General features: G+C 40.8%; 1 protein-coding gene across 9 annotated transcripts in view; it reads right to left on the reverse strand.

Moving 5' to 3' along the window:
- Arhgap42 (Rho GTPase activating protein 42) overlaps positions 1-16,392 on the reverse strand; it is a 246,521-nt gene that overhangs the window by 42,340 nt on the left and 187,789 nt on the right. For 6 of the 9 annotated variants that reach the window (NM_027823.2, NM_001372564.1, NM_001372563.1 and 3 more), the window contains 3 exons: positions 14,042-14,146; positions 11,659-11,788; positions 663-763 (listed from right to left, as the gene is read on the reverse strand). In NM_027823.2, coding sequence (NP_082099.1) covers positions 663-763; positions 11,659-11,788; positions 14,042-14,146 — 336 coding nt within the window. Of the gene's footprint in view, positions 1-662; positions 764-11,658; positions 11,789-12,801; positions 14,147-16,392 lie in introns of those variants that run through there. The other 3 variants (NM_001372570.1, NM_001372569.1, NM_001372568.1) reach the window with 1 other exon arrangement.

Genomic DNA, 16,392 nt, shown 5'->3' on the forward strand with positions numbered 1-16,392 from the left:
GAAGGAAGGAAGGAAGGAAGGAAGGAAAAAGAAAGACAGACATAAGGAAGGAAAGACACAGACAGAAGATGAAAGAGAAAAAAGAGTGAGTTACACTTGATATGCAGCACATACTGTATCATTTCATCAAAAAAGGTTCATCATGTTCTATAATCCTGGCTAGCCATGAAACATTTAGTGACAAATTTAGAGCCTTGATTGTTGATTTGAAAAATTTGTTAGTCAGCATTTTGTTATATGAATTTGTTGAATGTCAGAGGCTAGGGCATACAAGGGCTTCTATAGCATTGCTGGCTAGGACAGGATACAGAATCTTGGGGACAAGTGGACCCAGGCACTGGCAGTCCCTTCCTTGTTTGGTAATCAACCTGTAGTGTAGACCCCTCTTCTGAAGCTAGAAATCTAGGAGGGTACCTCAGATATTTACTGAAAGATTCCTACTTACAACACAACTGCTTATAAATACACCATAGCCCAGCTAAATAAAAACACTACCCATTAGTTTTAATGTAGTTAAGGTCACTAAAAGTCTTTTAGTGAACGTTTCAGTTATTAACAATGCATGCTGTTACTAGGGAAAGGAAGCATTAAGTGACTATTTATCATTTATCTCCCATTTCTTAAATAACATGTTTTAACTTAAAAGGAGAGAGCTCACTCACCATCTTCCCACTGGCTTTCACATCGGAGACGCTCATTGTGAACATTTTGCTTCCTTTGTCGTAAGTACAGTAGTGTTTAGTCCATGTGAAACCCAGTGGTCCTAGTGCAGAAGACAAAAGCCACTTCAGATTTGGAGGAATGCTCTGTACCTGAGTGTGTGCATGGGCACATGGAGAGTGTCCACACATCGCTGTAGATGGAACATCTCTGTCAGGAAAGGTGACTGGGGAACATATTACAGAGTCAAACAGCTTTATTCAAGCTCCCTTGGAGACTCTGGAAACCCACAAGTGAGCCCATCTGTAAACTTCAGCTATCTTAATCTTGTCTATAGACATGGAATTTGGTAATAGGTCCAAACTATGAACAGAAAATACTTGAAAAGCCAATCACACAGACATTGAACTATACTTTTAAAGATGGGGGTCTTGTGTGATTATTCTCAATCTTACCATGTAACCAAAGCTAGCCTTGAGCTCATGCTCCTCCTGCCTTCAGCTCCACAGGGCTGGGATTCCCAGTGTGTGTCACTATCCCTGGCTGCTGATAGAATACTTTTAGTACTTAGAATGTGGACAGACATATAGTCAGCCCTTGACAAGTCAAGTAAGCACTTGACAAATAAATTAAAAGTAAACAATCATTTTGTCTGACATTTCAACTTTGGAATTACTTTCTCTTAGTGTTGCTGTGAGAGAAATAAGCCTGAGGATGGAGCTTGGAAGGTAGGATGCCCTTTGTACACCACAATAACAGACATGGGTCTCCAGGGCTGAAATTCAGCACTTAAGAGGCAGAAGCAAGAGAAGTTCACAGTCATTGTTAGGTACCTAGCAAGGCCAAGGCCCACCTAGGCTACAGGACACCTTGTCTTTTTTAAAAAATTCAATTGTTTTTAAAAATCGTAACCCTAGAGTCTTGTGGAAAAGCAGGGGATAGAACTGAGCGAGCTGGAGGGGGGAATCTGGTACATCACAAGAAGACCTACAGAGTCAACTAACCTGGGCCCATGGCAGCTCACAGAGACTGAACCTCCAACCAAAGAGCTTGCATGGGCTGGACCTAGAGCCCCACCAGTTCTAGAGAGATGTGCAACAGATCTTCATGTGGGTCCCCTAACAATTGGAGGAGGAGCTGTTTCTGACTCTGTTGCCTGCCATTGGATTCCCTTTCCCTAACTGGACTGCTTAGCTGGACCTCAGTAGGAGAGGATGCGATGAGTTCTACTGAAATGTCCAAGGGCCCAGTAGTACCCAAGGGAGGCTTCTCCTTCTCTGCGGAGAAGGGAGGATATAATGAAAGGAGGGATTTGTAAGGGTTGGACTGGGAGGCTGCAATTGGGATGTAAAGTGAATGAATAAATTAATGAAAAAAATCCCCTATTTATATCATTTGTATTATAAAGAAATGTGTATTATCAGTAACACTCATTTTGTTTCTTCCATAAATATTATCCCCCTTCTCATAGCACAGCACTCCATGTTATGGGCTGCTAGTATCCCTGAAGAACCAGATGCTCCTGTGTCTGCAGTAGGGTGTATGTAGCCTTCATTCTGTTTTTTCCTGACAAAGTACAAGAGCTTGCAATTACCCAGAAGACTGTCCTGAAACCAAATGCCATGATGGGCTGTGTGAGTTGGAAATAGAGCTTAGGGCTCCCTTCCTCGAAGCTTCTTCAGCTCCCACTCCAACCACTTTAAACGGAATCCCTTAGATACCTCTGTGCATAATGTGACTGCTGGCTTGATTTCAGAACACTGCACTTAAAGGCAAGCAGTTAGAACAGAAAACAGCCCCTCGAGACAGAGCTTCAGGAGCTGCTAGGTTTCATTTTTGTTAATAACAAGCATCCATGGTGTCAGCTTTAACTTTGGTAAATATTTAAGCTACTTCAGATTTTAAAATGACAGGTTACACATACACTTGGCAACCATGGAGGGATTACAGCAATTAGCTCTAGTTCTGTTGTGAAAGCACTTCACACTGTAGTACTTGACAAAACTAGATACTCCATGCCATGTGAGGTAGACTTCTTAACAGCTGGTGGCACTGAGTGGCACACAGCTGATGCAAACTGGGACTCATTAGGTAGGATCATCTGGTACTTTAAAATGAAGCAGCCACCATGCTCCAATGACATCTTAAACAGAAAATGTCTTTTTATCCCGCCTTATCTTACACGTGAAACCCCTTGCACCTTGTGATGGTGTTTGCTGTTCGTCCTGTGTCTCCCCTCAAGGCTTGCTGGCAGCTGTGTGGGAGATGGTCTTAGATCTAAGTTGCTTAAAATTCCCTTACTAAAGAATCTGGAAAGATAAATTTTATCACAACTCCAAGGCTGCAAAAGGAAAGAAACCCAGTCATCCTTTCCAGTGATTAAAGAAAGTGGTGACAGATATTTGGCAGGGTGGGGATCATATTTTCCAATACCGGCTACAAACCTTTACTTCAAAACCTTCATGTTAGACTTTATAAAAGAGCGTGACACACCTAAGAAAAGCAAGGCCACCAGCTGTGGTCATTTTAAAGAAATAATACTGTAAATTGTTTTCATCATTTTACTTTTGAAGATAAAGTTATTTTCATACATTCTGTTCTGATTATGGCTTCCCTCATCTTGTCCAGATCTACCTCACATCCCATAATTCCAACACCATGCTTTCTCTCTTAAAAAACAAACAAGAATAAGACAACAAACAAATTAACAACAACAAAAGAAACAAAGAAAGAATAGAATATAGACACACACATAAACATACACACACACAAACTCAAAATTGGATATCATAATTAACAAATAAAAGATTTTTAAAAATATTTTAACCAATCCTAAATCTGATAGGGGACTAATTTCCAATACATACAAAGAGCTCAAGAAACTAGACTCCAGAAATTCAAATAACCCCATTAAAAATGGGGTTCAGAGCTAAACAAAGAATTCTCAACTGAGGAATACCGAATGGCTGAGAAGCACCTGAAAAAATGTTCAACATCCTTAATCATCAGGGAAATGCAAATCAAAACAACCCTGAGATTCCACTTCACTCCAGTCAGAATGGCTAAGATCAAAAATTCAGGTGACAGCAGATGCTGGCAAGGATGTGGAGAAAGAAGAACACTCCTCCATTGTTGGTAGGATTGCAAGCTTGTACAACCACTCTGGAAGTCAGTCTGGAGGTTCCTCAGAAAATTGGACATATTATTACCAGAAGATCCAGCAATACCTCTCCCGGGCATATACCCGGAAGATGTTCCAACTTGTAATAAGGACACATGCTTCACTATGTTCATAGCAGCCTTATTTATAATAGCCAGAAGCTGGAAAGAACCCAGATATCCCTTAACAGAAGAAGGGATACAGAAAATGTGGTACATTTACACAATGGAGTACTATTCAGCTATTAAAAACAATGGATTTATGAAATTCTTGAACAAATAGATGGATCTGGAGGATATCATCCTTATTGAGGTAACCCAATCACAAAATTAGGGGTTACCTCCCAGCAATTGTCAAAGACAAATAAAATAACAATAGTATGAGTCTCATTTATTTGTAAGCTAGGCAGGGATAATTTTAAAATAGTTGCACTATAGCTATTTCTTATGCTGTAATTATTAAAAGAAGCCATTACATATGCACTCACTGATAAGTGGATATTAGCCCAGAAACATAGAACACCCAAAATACAATTTGCAAAACACAAGAAAATCAAGAAGCAGGAAGACCAATTGGCGGATACTTCATTCCTCCTTTGAATAGGGAACAAAATACCCATGAAAGGAGTTACAGGACAAAGTTTGGAGCTAAGATGAAAGGATGGACTATCCAGAGACAACCCCACCCGGGGATCCATCCCATAATTAGTCACCAAACCCAGACACTATTGCATATGCCAGAAAGATTTTGCTGAAGGGACCCTGTTATAGCTATCACATATGAGGCTATGCCAGTGCCTGGCAAATACAGAAGTGGATGCTCAAAGTCATCTATAGGATGGAACACAGGGCCCCCAATGGAGAAGCTAGAGAAAGCATCCAAGAAGCTGAAGGGGTCTGCAACCTTATAGGTGGAACAACAATATGAACTAACCAGTACCCCCAGAGCTCATATCTCTAGCTGCATATGTAGCAGAAGATGGCCTAGTCTGCCATCACTGGGAAGAGAGGCCCTTGGTATTGCAAACTTTATATGCCCCAGTACAGGGGAATGCCAGGGCCAAAAAGCAGGAGTGGGTGGGTAGGGGAGCAGGGCTGAGGAAGGAACTATCCAGAGACGAACATAGGAAACTTTCAGGATAGCATTTGAAATGTATATAAAGAAAATATCTAATAATAAATAAATAAATTAAAAAAATATTTTTAAAGTCCAATATAAGCAAAATAAGCAATATAAGACCCCCACCCTGGGAAAAAACTGTGCAGAAATACTTGAGTTCATTTTGTGTTGGCCATCTACTTCTGGCCGTGAGGCCTGCCCTTAAGAATGGTTAGTAAGCCTAGTGAGACTCACTGGAGAAGTTAATTTTTTGTTTGTAAGCAGTTATCAGCTGAAGATAGCTTATTGTCTAGGAACAGGAGCTTGCATCTGCATCCCCATCTCAGCACTAGTAACCCCTGTGTCTGGGCATGTGTAGGAGGCCCTTTGCCTGTTGCCACAGGGTCTGTGAGTTCACATGTGTCCCAGTCCTACTGTGTCTGGAGGCCTTGTTTCCAAGATGTCTTCCATGCAAGCAATCTTCCCACCTTCCCATAGTTCCTTGAGTGCCGAGGGGAAGGGTTTGACAGAGACATCCCATTTAGGACTGAGAGTTCTAAGGTCTCCCATACTCCCATACATTGTCTAGTTGTGGGATTGTCTCTTCCCATCTACTGCAAGAAGAAGCATCTCTGGGGATGGTTGAATGAGACATTGATCTACCGGTGTGGGGTTTCTTTTGTCGTTATTGTTTGTTTATTTTGGTATTGCTTTTGTTTTGGAGCAGTAGCATTTGGTTTAATCTTAGGTCCCCAGGTTCTTGGCCACCTGAGCAGTATTGGAGATAGGTTCCAAATCATGGAGTGGACCTTAAACCCAATGAGATACAGTTGGTTAGAGCTACACGTTTGATCCACCATTGCATTAGCTCATCTTACGGGAAGGTCATCATTGTAAAGTGTTTGTAGCTGTGTTGTTGTTCACCATTCTCCTCTAGTAGCTTGTAGAGTACCTTCCATTACTAGAACACCAGTCAGTAGGGGTGAGGCTCAACTTTTCTGTGTTCACTGAGTTATAGAGGTCTTATCTTCAGCAATAGCACAGTTTGTGGAGAGCAACTAATAGCCTTGGAAATAGCCTAAGCTATTACATGCTTCCATAATATAGCTTTGGCCAGCAACTCAACTAGATATAACCCATTCCTGGTACTGGGCTGCAGCTTCTGGCTGGTAGGAGGAAGCTCGCCCCACCTGCTCACACCTGAGCTTTGTGTCTACTGCGGCACTGCCCTTTGACACTGCCATCACTGTGCCCTGCACTACCTGGAGCACACACATTGTAATCGTGGCTTCTAGTGATCTGTGCTCTTCAGGTTGAACATGTGTTCCAACACCACCCCCAACCTTGTGCCTCAACTGCACATGCCTGTTTCTCATCCCACACAACTGGCCCGCTCCCACGTCCTACATGCTCAGTTCGTGTCATAGGCCTGAACCTTCCCGGATATATTTTCATCACCACAGTCTCACGGCACAGCTGTCAGCTCTCTGATTCTTTCCATTCTGGTCCACACCAACTCTAAGCCAACTGTCTCTCTGCTAGTGCAAAATATGTTCTTATATTACACAATCTGTCAAAGTTACTCAAGATTTTCTCTCCTATCCTGTCTTGATAATGGTTTTTTGCGACTGCTAATAAATTATGGTGTGCTCTATCCAGATATGACAAATTGATTTAGCTCTCAATCTTGTCAGAAGTCTACCTATTACTAATATATTGAAGTTTATGCCAGATAGAACCTCCCAAAGCCCAACAGTTTACCCCACAAGGTCTCAGAAGCTATGGACACAGATACAAGAGACTGCCAGAACTGTGCTATGAAAGCTACTGCAAAACACTGTGCACAGACTAGAGAGTCAAAGGCCATATTGTCTAAGTTAAGGTGAGCCATTTCTCATTTCATGAATTATCTGATCCACAGGAAAAAAAGGGGGGCTCTTCATAAAAAGCCCTTAGACTTCTGGGCTTGAAAGCCAGACTGACTCCAACCAAGTTACCATGGAGATCACAGAGAACTGTTTAGACTATAGATGATCTCTGCCATTTTTTAATATATGACCCTAGATTGTTATTTATTCTTCCTCAATTTCTGACTACATTGACAGCTAAGATAACTATAGCTTGACAGCTAAAAAAACAGATGTAGCTCCTTACCCTAAACTATTCCAACACTCCATCTAATCATTAATTCGTTAACTAGCTAAGACTGCCAAATTTCTTATAGACTTCACAATAAATGATATATAAGCTCAGATGTAAACTTTCACAGATATAATGTTACTTCCTTACCTCAACTAGGTTTCCATTGATTAAATGCTTCATAACTCCTCTTCTTGCTAATTCCACTGTGCTAACATTATTCAAGTTCTTATACATTTGCCTAACTCTAATAAAACATTCCACTATACAATCCAACTATATTCACAAATTTTTGTTCCTTCTGCTCCACGAAAATGTTATCTGAAAGACACTTCATGTTGTCAACTCATGCTTTTATCTCTTTTATAAACGTATAAGCTACAGGAAACTCACTCAGATCTACCTCTCATGAACCAAGTAGATTCTACCCAGATAGGTACATCTACTAATCATTAGCCTAAAGTTCCCACTTACTACCTATTCCAGAGGGTGGGATTCCTCTGGGTTTCAAATGTACATCGTGTGTGTGTGTGTGTGTGTGTGTGTGTGTTGTGTTGTGTTTTAGCATCTTGTCAAGTCCAGACATTTAGTACATCCAGGACAGCTCCAGAGAAGCAATCTCCAAATGACCCAATCTTCTCTCACAGACATATACACTTCTGCTGAACTTGTTCCCTCTTATCTAACCACAGATGGTCCCACACACCATAGACAGCAAGGAAGCAGCCAACTCTCCTAAGACTACACCAACATTCCCATACCCATTCTTCTAGTTTGCCTGGAGACGACATGTCACCCCAAAGACAGCAAGAAGTAGTTAAAGATGACGACAACGACCCTATTCCTGCTCCACCATTACCTCGTTCTAATTTTCTTCTTGTTTAATTAAACCAAAATGTAAGAATGTTAGCATTTTGTCTAAGCTCCTCCCCACTATGCCTGACTCACTATAAGAGGTGCTGCTTACCCAGTCCCCTCTCTCTTCATCTTACCTTCTTGCTCCCTCTCTGTCCTCTTGACCCTTCCCCCTCTTGCCCCATGACCCTGTTCCATGTGCTCACAGCTGGCCTCTACCTCTCCTCTCCTCTCCTCTCCTCTCCTCTCCTCTCCTCTCCTCTCCTCTCCTCTCCTCTCCTCTCCTCTCCTCTCCTCCCCCCACCCCCCTCTCTCTCTCCCTATTAACCTCTCAACTCCCCTCGCCATGCCTTAAATAAATTCTATACTGTCATGTGGCTGGTCCCTCAGGGCGAAGGGATGCCTCAGCATGGGCTTGTGGAGGGACACCTTCCCCCATACCTGACTACACATCCACCAAAACATACCCCCTCTCTTATTTTTTATAAACACATCATCAGGTGTTTCAGTTTGTGATGTCTCAGTGTGTGTCTCAGTAAGTGCTGCTCAATGCCACAAATCCTCACCTTTGATGAAATTCTTACTCAGTACAAATTAAATTACTCTCAGATAACACTCACTCTGGCCCTTCAAAGCTGAGAAATTTAAAATAAATATCATATTATCTGAACCAGTGGAATGCTCTATGACCAGTGGATAGATCTATGAACTGGAGCCTCAAAGCTAATTCTTGAGGGTTGGTCTGTTGTTATGTATTGTAATGCTAAATTCTGTACCTGAAGGTGTAGGCCTAGGCGTGAATTCTTTGTTGTGCAAACCCTGCTCCTTAATTTAAAACTTTTGGTTGAATAAAATTAGTTACAACTATTGGAGGATTAGAGGTAGTGGGTTTTGAGTTACCTGGTTGGGGTTAGAAAAGCAAGAGGAGGAAGAACAAGAGGAGAGGTGGAAGCTGCCATGAGGGGAGAGGAACCATGAGCTCATGGCCAGGAGGAAGAGCAAGTATCTGGGTACCCCAGTGGGGAGGCAGCCAGGCCAGTAGTCAAAAAAGTAAATTAGGGGTTACCTCCCAGCAATTGTCAAAGACAAATAAAATAACAATAGTATGAGTCTCATTTATTTGTAAGCTAGGCAGGGATAATTTTAAAATAGTTGCACTATAGCTATTTCTTATGCTGTAATTATAAAATAGCTGCAAAGTCATCAAGATTCATAACCTCAAATCTGAAACGAGCATGTGGTTAATGAGAGAGATAATTCTAGCCCCTCACCTGACCCTGGGTCCTTTGTCCATCCAGAGTGTGTGGCAATTCATGCTTCCAAGTCTGTCTGTCAGATTGGTATGTGCTTGTATGACACTATTTAATAACTGAGCACAACCTGAGTATCTCACATGCAATTTTCATTGGCTTGTTAGTGACCATCTTATACATGATACCAAATTCCTTCATAGTCAATGCTACAGCTCTGAGTTCTCCATCACAAACCCTTCAATTATAGTATATTGCCAACTAAACCAACATTTTCCACCATTAACATGGAGACTTTGGAACATGCTTGCTTGAGTACCCTAGAGTCTCAATGGACAGGACAAGAAATGAAAAGGCTGTATGTGATATATTTGTGTGTTGAAGTTGACATATGTAGATGTTATAGCTTTTGTCAACTTGATACAAATATAGACTTACTATAAAAGAGGGAATATCTACCGAGGCATTACCTTTATCTGGCTGCCCTGTAGGCATGTGTGAGACTTATTTTCTTGTTGCTTTAGATGTGGGAGAGCCCTGCCCACTGTGAGTGGTTCCATCCCTTGGCTGGTGGGCCTTGGCTCTATAAGAAAGGGAAGTGAGCAATCGGTGGAAAGCAAGCTAGTAAGCAGTTCTTATCTACTGTCTCTCCGTCAGTTCCTGCCTCCAGGATTCTGTCCTGACTATCTCATTGATGGTCAGTGATGTAAAACTATAGAATAGAGCTTTACCTCCCTTCAAAAAATAAAACAAAAAACAACAACAACAAAAAAAAAACCAAACAAACAAACAAAAGAGTGCATGAACAAATGTTTCTCAGCCTTGGTGGCAATTTGATTTGACACTGCTGCAAAAATCTAAACATGCAGTTTTCTAATTTCCAAAGCACATACTGATCCATAAGGCCAGAAATAACAGCTCGCTCATCACAAATGTAAGGATAGCATGTTAGGGTACATCTGATGTGAAAATAGTCAAAATAGTCAAGGTGGTTTCATTTACTGACCACACACAGAAAGGACCCCAGTTACCCACATATAAGTGGATTTACTTTGATTTTTGTGGGAAGAAGATTCTGGGCATGGGGTTGTTGTGACAGACAGGTCTCTGTTGTATCTGGTATTTGTTTTCTTTGTTCAGGAAGTAGAGAGTGTCAATGTGACATGGCATAATTGCTGTTTTTACTTCTGAAAACTGGCAGAACCCAGAATTTAATGGCATGATGCTGCTAAGGGAAAGATGACTAGGGCAATATTTGTTATCCTGAATAGGACTTTCATTCACAAGCTCCCATGGGACTTTAAATAGCGAGTGCTGCCACAATTACCTTCTAAAACTGATCCCTGTAGTCTTTTCACTGGAGATCCTTCACTAAAGTCTGTGGTGAAATAACACTTCCTCACTCTGGTTATGGTAGTGGTGGAGAGGAGGCTGTCTTACATTCTGTATAGAAATTCAGTCTTCCTATATGAAATCATAGTGATGCTTTCAAGTAAGTAACCAAGGTGTGTGGTGCAGATACAGCATGGTAAATTATAAAACATACTAAATCCAGGGCCAGCTAGATGGCTCAGCAGTAAAAGGGTCTGCTGCCAAGGCTCACAACCTGAGTTCAATCCCTGGGACAAAGATGGCGGAAGGAGATTCCACAAGTTATCTTATGACCTGCATATAGTACATGTGCATACACCATAAACCCACACAGACAAATACACACATTTTTACAAGGAGGGGATAGGGTAATGGCTTGGGAGTTATTTGTTATGCAAGCATCAAGACCTGCATTTGGACCTCTAGAACCCAGGTGAAGTATCAGTATGACAGCCCCCCACCCCCAGGCAAAATGGGGAGTCCTAGAACAAGCTGGCTGTGATAACTATTCTTGTTTGCCGACTTGAATATATCCATTATTAAAACCCAACCTGCAGGGTACACCTGAGGGATTTTTTTGATTGATTCATTTGAGGTGGGAAGATTCACCTTAAATCTGGACCATGGAAAAAGGATGCTTGCTATCTTTGTCAGCTTGCCCTGCGAGCAAGGTCAAGTTAATTTCTTCACTGTTATTAAAGCCTACTTCCTTGGGATTCCAGTGTATACTGAGGAGCAGCAGAGACATTCTGGACTGAGCAACTATAGGACCCTTGTTCTTTCCACTGAAAATCAGACATTGCTGGAATAGTTGGATCATAGCCTATAAGCCCCTCTTATTAATCTATCAAATCTGTTTCTCTAGATCCCTGACTAATGCACTAGCTAATGGGACTAGCCCCACTGGAAGAGCTCTGGGCTTGACTGACAGAGTCTGTCTACATGAAAAGGTGGAATGATGTGAGGGATGACATGAACCACTATGGGCATGAGTGCATAAACGTGCATGCAACCACACATGTGTCCACACACATGCAAACATGCATATACACACATGGACCCCACACACATGGAAAATAAAAAGTAAAATAAGAGAGAGACCTCAAGTCTGTCTCTGGGACTCACTTTTCTCCTGGACGTAAAGATAGCCCTCCATGGTCCACTGGCTGGGAGGTCTATAATCTTGATTGGCAGACTTCATCCTCTGCATCAGTCTCTCCACTTCTTGCCGAGTGCTTTCAAAGTTATTCCTTGTCTTAAGTGAAGAGAAGCCACAAACTCACTGAGCATTTTCCACCAGGTTTGAGGAAATTGTTGACTAAAGTTTTAAAACTGCCAAGGAGAGCAGGGTAACCTTCAAGTCTACTCAATGTAAAAGGAATCTGCTGTGCTGAGCTGTGTGCCTGCTCTGAGTCACTTTAGTAGAAACATCCCTGGATGACTCTGTGCATTTTTCTCTGACTCTTGTGTGTGAGAGACTTTCTAATTCAGATTCTGTGGAGAGTCCCAAGTTGGTGAATTACAGCAAATGAAATTATTGACCATCTGCTAGCTTTGGATTAGCTAAGATTAAAAGTAGATACATAAGAACTTAATCTCTTTTTTGAGGAAGAAAAAAATGATGCTTTTGATATATGTGACAATGAGCATGTTTAAAAGAAAATCCCTTCTTTTCCTAATGGCTTTTACTTTTTTTTTTTTTTTTAGAATTAAAGAAAATAACTTTGCTATAATGAACTCACAAATAAAAGTTTCACATGGATAGATTAAGGTGGCTACTCAGAAAACCTCAGCTCCAGAGTCTACCGCTCAGTGAAGTCTACAGCTGAAAGTCTTGTTAGAAAGCACTCACATGGTTTAGTTTCTGGAAGTACTAATACAGTTGTTAGAAGGCCAGTGTAAAACTTATTCACACAGAATGCAAGTTCTTCTTTCTTTTGAGAATAATAATTTATACGCTTGATAGTGCATTTGCTTAAGCTGTAGGAAAAAGAGTAAGGTTTTCTCGGAAAGACTCTGGTTTGCATTCAAAGCGCTTCACCCTAACAAAAGTGTGTCAAAAAATAAAGTCCAAAGCCTACTCCCAGAGCTCTCGGTGGATGGTCCATGAGAGGTGATCCTCAGAGAGAGTAGGGTCTTTATCTGGGGACTATCATGCTGCTTTATTCTTTTAACTATAAAGATTGACTGGGTCTTTCAACTGCTTCCTTTCTCCTATCCCAACTGAGGTAATTGTAGCTGATACTGAAAGAACTTGTAAAGTCTCTCTGGCATCTGCAATTTTGCATTTTATTTTATTTTACTGAAGACAGACAACCATCTTCTACATTGAAAAATAAAACAAACCAACCAAACAAACAAAAGACAAAAACAAAAAAACCACAGTGCAGACAAGCTAAAGGCAAAATTATTTCTGCTGGGGAACCTAAGTGCAAAAGCAGAAATCCAAACATGATGAGAAAAATCCAATTGCATAGCTCTGCAGGGACATGCCAGCTCAGTAGCACACTGTCAAGATTCCATGATGATGAGACCCAGATAAGCAGAGAGACACACACCTTTTACAGAAGACTAAGTGAAGGGTATTTTGGCTAGATTGCTATCCACTCAGGCATTCAGTGATTGATGACTCAACAGTAGGATTTTGTTCTTCCCCGGGTTTGAGGATGGCAGAAATGTATTGGCCAATTGTAGACATGTCACTATGTGTTCTGAGACCAAAAGAGCTAGAGGACATCACAAAATAAGCTGGTAGAAACGGATAATGTATAAATGGCGCTCATCTGTATGTTAAAGCAAGGCATTTGAATGCTTCAAAACTACTTTTAAATATTCTGCAAATAATTAATTGCAGGTGTTTTGCATGTGTTTTCAGAGATATTAGACATAGAACACGAAGCCAGAGACCTTCCCTTTGAAACTGGAGAAATCCTGCTTTCTCAACAAATGAGACTTGCCTAAAGCCAGCCAGTCCCTTTTGTGTTCCTGGCTTTGAGGAGTAACTGAGAGATGGAAGACAAACACACTGTGAGTCCCTGTGATGTTTTGGTATCTGCATATATTGTGAAATCATTTCTATAATCAGGCTAAGTAATATATGCATCACTACATGTATTTTCTGTCCTTGTTTGTGTGATGAGAAGAATTGAAGGTCCATTAAAGAAATTTCAGGTATATACACTGTACTAACTATACTCAGCACAGAGGATGTGAGAATCCCATTCACCCTGAGTCACCCACTAAGCTAACAAGATTACTACTAACTTGCAAGGACCCTGCTTTGTAATACTTTTATAAAACCCAGTAACATACATTTTTCTAACATGAAATCAGTTCTTCTTTGGCATATATTCACCTAGTTGCTACAAAATAAGTCATGAGGATGTCTGTAAAGAGGACTCCCTAAGCTACTGTGGTTTGCCACATTTACATAAGGTCTGGCTTGGTCCTAACTGAGTCACTTTGAGGTCATTGCTAAGGGATGGCAAAGAGGACAGAGTATCCTTACATTCTGCAAGTTGAATTGTAGCTGTTGCTTGTACGGTGCAAATTCCTGGGCAAGTTCATATCCCTCGTGGTAAAATGTAAACAAACCCTGAAGGAAGGACAAAAGCTGCAAAAGATAAAAACATGCACGTAAAAAAATCATAAAAATTTGCTTTTCTATATATGAAAAGACCATCCAATACAAAATATCAAGGTGATTATCAGTCATTCTAATTTCTCAAAGTAATGATTTTTGATCAATGCATTTAGCCATGGAAACATGGGTGTGAGGCAGAAACAAGAGGTCATTGCCCCTTCACTGTCTTTCCCTGAGGTCATGAACATGCATTGTCCGCTGCTCTACCTTCCAAATGCATCATCAAACAACCACTGGGGGCCGCTAAGGGGATCACAGAGAACTGGGAAAGGTCTCTAGACAAAACAGAAGGTGAAAAGGCATTAGATTTAGAGACTGGGCAGGATATCCCAGGAAGGAGCTGGCCACAGTCAATAACAATTTGTCCAGAGGGAGAAAAGAAAATTTACCAGCAGGTGGCAGTATAGATCCTGTTTTGACTAGGGAAGTCTATTCAAGGAGAATTTAAAGCAGATTAAGAGTGAGTTCGAGGCCAGCCTGGTCTACAAAGTTAGTTCCAGGACAGCCAGAGCTATATAGAGAAACTCTGTCTTGAAAAACCAAAAACCAAAAACAAAACAAAAAAAAAAAAAAACAAAAACAAAAAAAAAAAGAGTTGAGTCAGAACATAGGATCACATGATCATTTTTACTCTGAGCAAAATCTTCAGAAAAGAAATTTCATATTCCTAGCCTTGAAATAACAAATTCTTTTGTGCTTACATCTGTAAATAAGGAGGACTTATAAAATTATGGGATGAGTATGTATGTTACTAAGTTTATCTAGAAAAAATGATTCATTTGGTACTTTATATAATTGCCTGCAGTCTTATTCCATAGCCATAGCCACTGTCTCGGTCAGCCTACAGCTTCTTGCTGCAATAGAGTGGAAAATACCTTCAAAAGAAGCCTATACTGTACCATTTGTTATTTTTCAAATTAAAAAGAGAAAGGCTATTTGAAACCATCTTCTTATGAGAGTGGCTTCTCTCACCTCCTCTGTGTGGGGAGGCAGGAACACCCAAGAGTCATCCCATGTGTGTGTTGGGATTGCTAATTCGAGTATGAGCCGGATCTACTAGGGAATGATGACTTCATGCTTTTCTTTCAACATGCAAGTCAACTCCATTCTGAGTTAGGTTCATTTTTAGGAGTTTAACACTAAAAATAATTTCTTAAGTTTTTTTTTTTTCATTTAACTTAATTCTCCAGTTTAGAGCAAACTGGGGCTTAAAGCTGAATTTAAACACTTCCAGGTAGGCCCTGCATGTGTAGATCTAGACTTTTTCAAAGATTAAAAAACATTAAAATACTTCTGAAATGCCTAACTAACAGCAGTCCTCTGACTAGCCATTAGAAGAGCATTTTCTCTGTTGGCATCAGTAATTGGCCCACAGTGAAACTCTCCCACTGAGGATTAGACATCATAGGTAGTGGGTCATTTCAAAGCCATCAGAAGCCACCCAGTTAATTACATTTACAGGGAAGATATTTTTAAAACATTGCAAAAACCTACAAAATATCTAACACCCTTAAATCTACTTTTCTAATATTCTGACTTCTCAGAGTATGGGAGCGGGAAGGCATACTGTGTCAGAAATATCATGGCATCTAAATAGTGTGTGTGGATTCCTGGAGTCTAGCTTGAGGCTCTGGAGTACAGTTAGTTTATCTATTAAAAAATTAGATGCATACAGAAGTGTCACATGTTTGTCAAGTCACTCGAAAGGAAGTAATTTGATAGAGATTGTGGCGAGCCAGCACTCTCCACTGAGACCTGTTTGCTAATTGAGCTTTAAAAGTCATGATTCCAGCACTTCTGTCTCTCTGAGGTTGCTCTGTATCCTAAGCATTTCCAACACATCGACTGCCACAGACAGAAATCCCCCTGCCAGCCTCATTAGTGGGGCTGTAGAACGTCGTAATAGGAAGCATGCATTTTCTTCCAACACATTCTAAGCACCCAGAAGGGAGTGAACAATTTTATTGAAGCACATAAAAATTACATACCGAGAGATGGCTCAGAGGTTAAGAGTACTAGCTGCTCTTGCAGAGGATCTGGATGCTGACATCCAGCCTCCAAATGGCAGCTTATAACACGCTGTAACTCTGGTTTCCAGGGATTTAGTGGCCCTCTTTTGGCCTCCATGGGTATTAGGTACATATATGGTTCACATACATACATGCAGACTAAGCTTATACACACACAAAGTAAAATAAATAAATAAATCTGAAATA

Source organism: Mus musculus, chromosome 9 (assembly GCF_000001635.26).
Source record: "Mus musculus strain C57BL/6J chromosome 9, GRCm38.p6 C57BL/6J".
Lineage (NCBI taxonomy): Eukaryota > Metazoa > Chordata > Mammalia > Rodentia > Muridae > Mus > Mus musculus.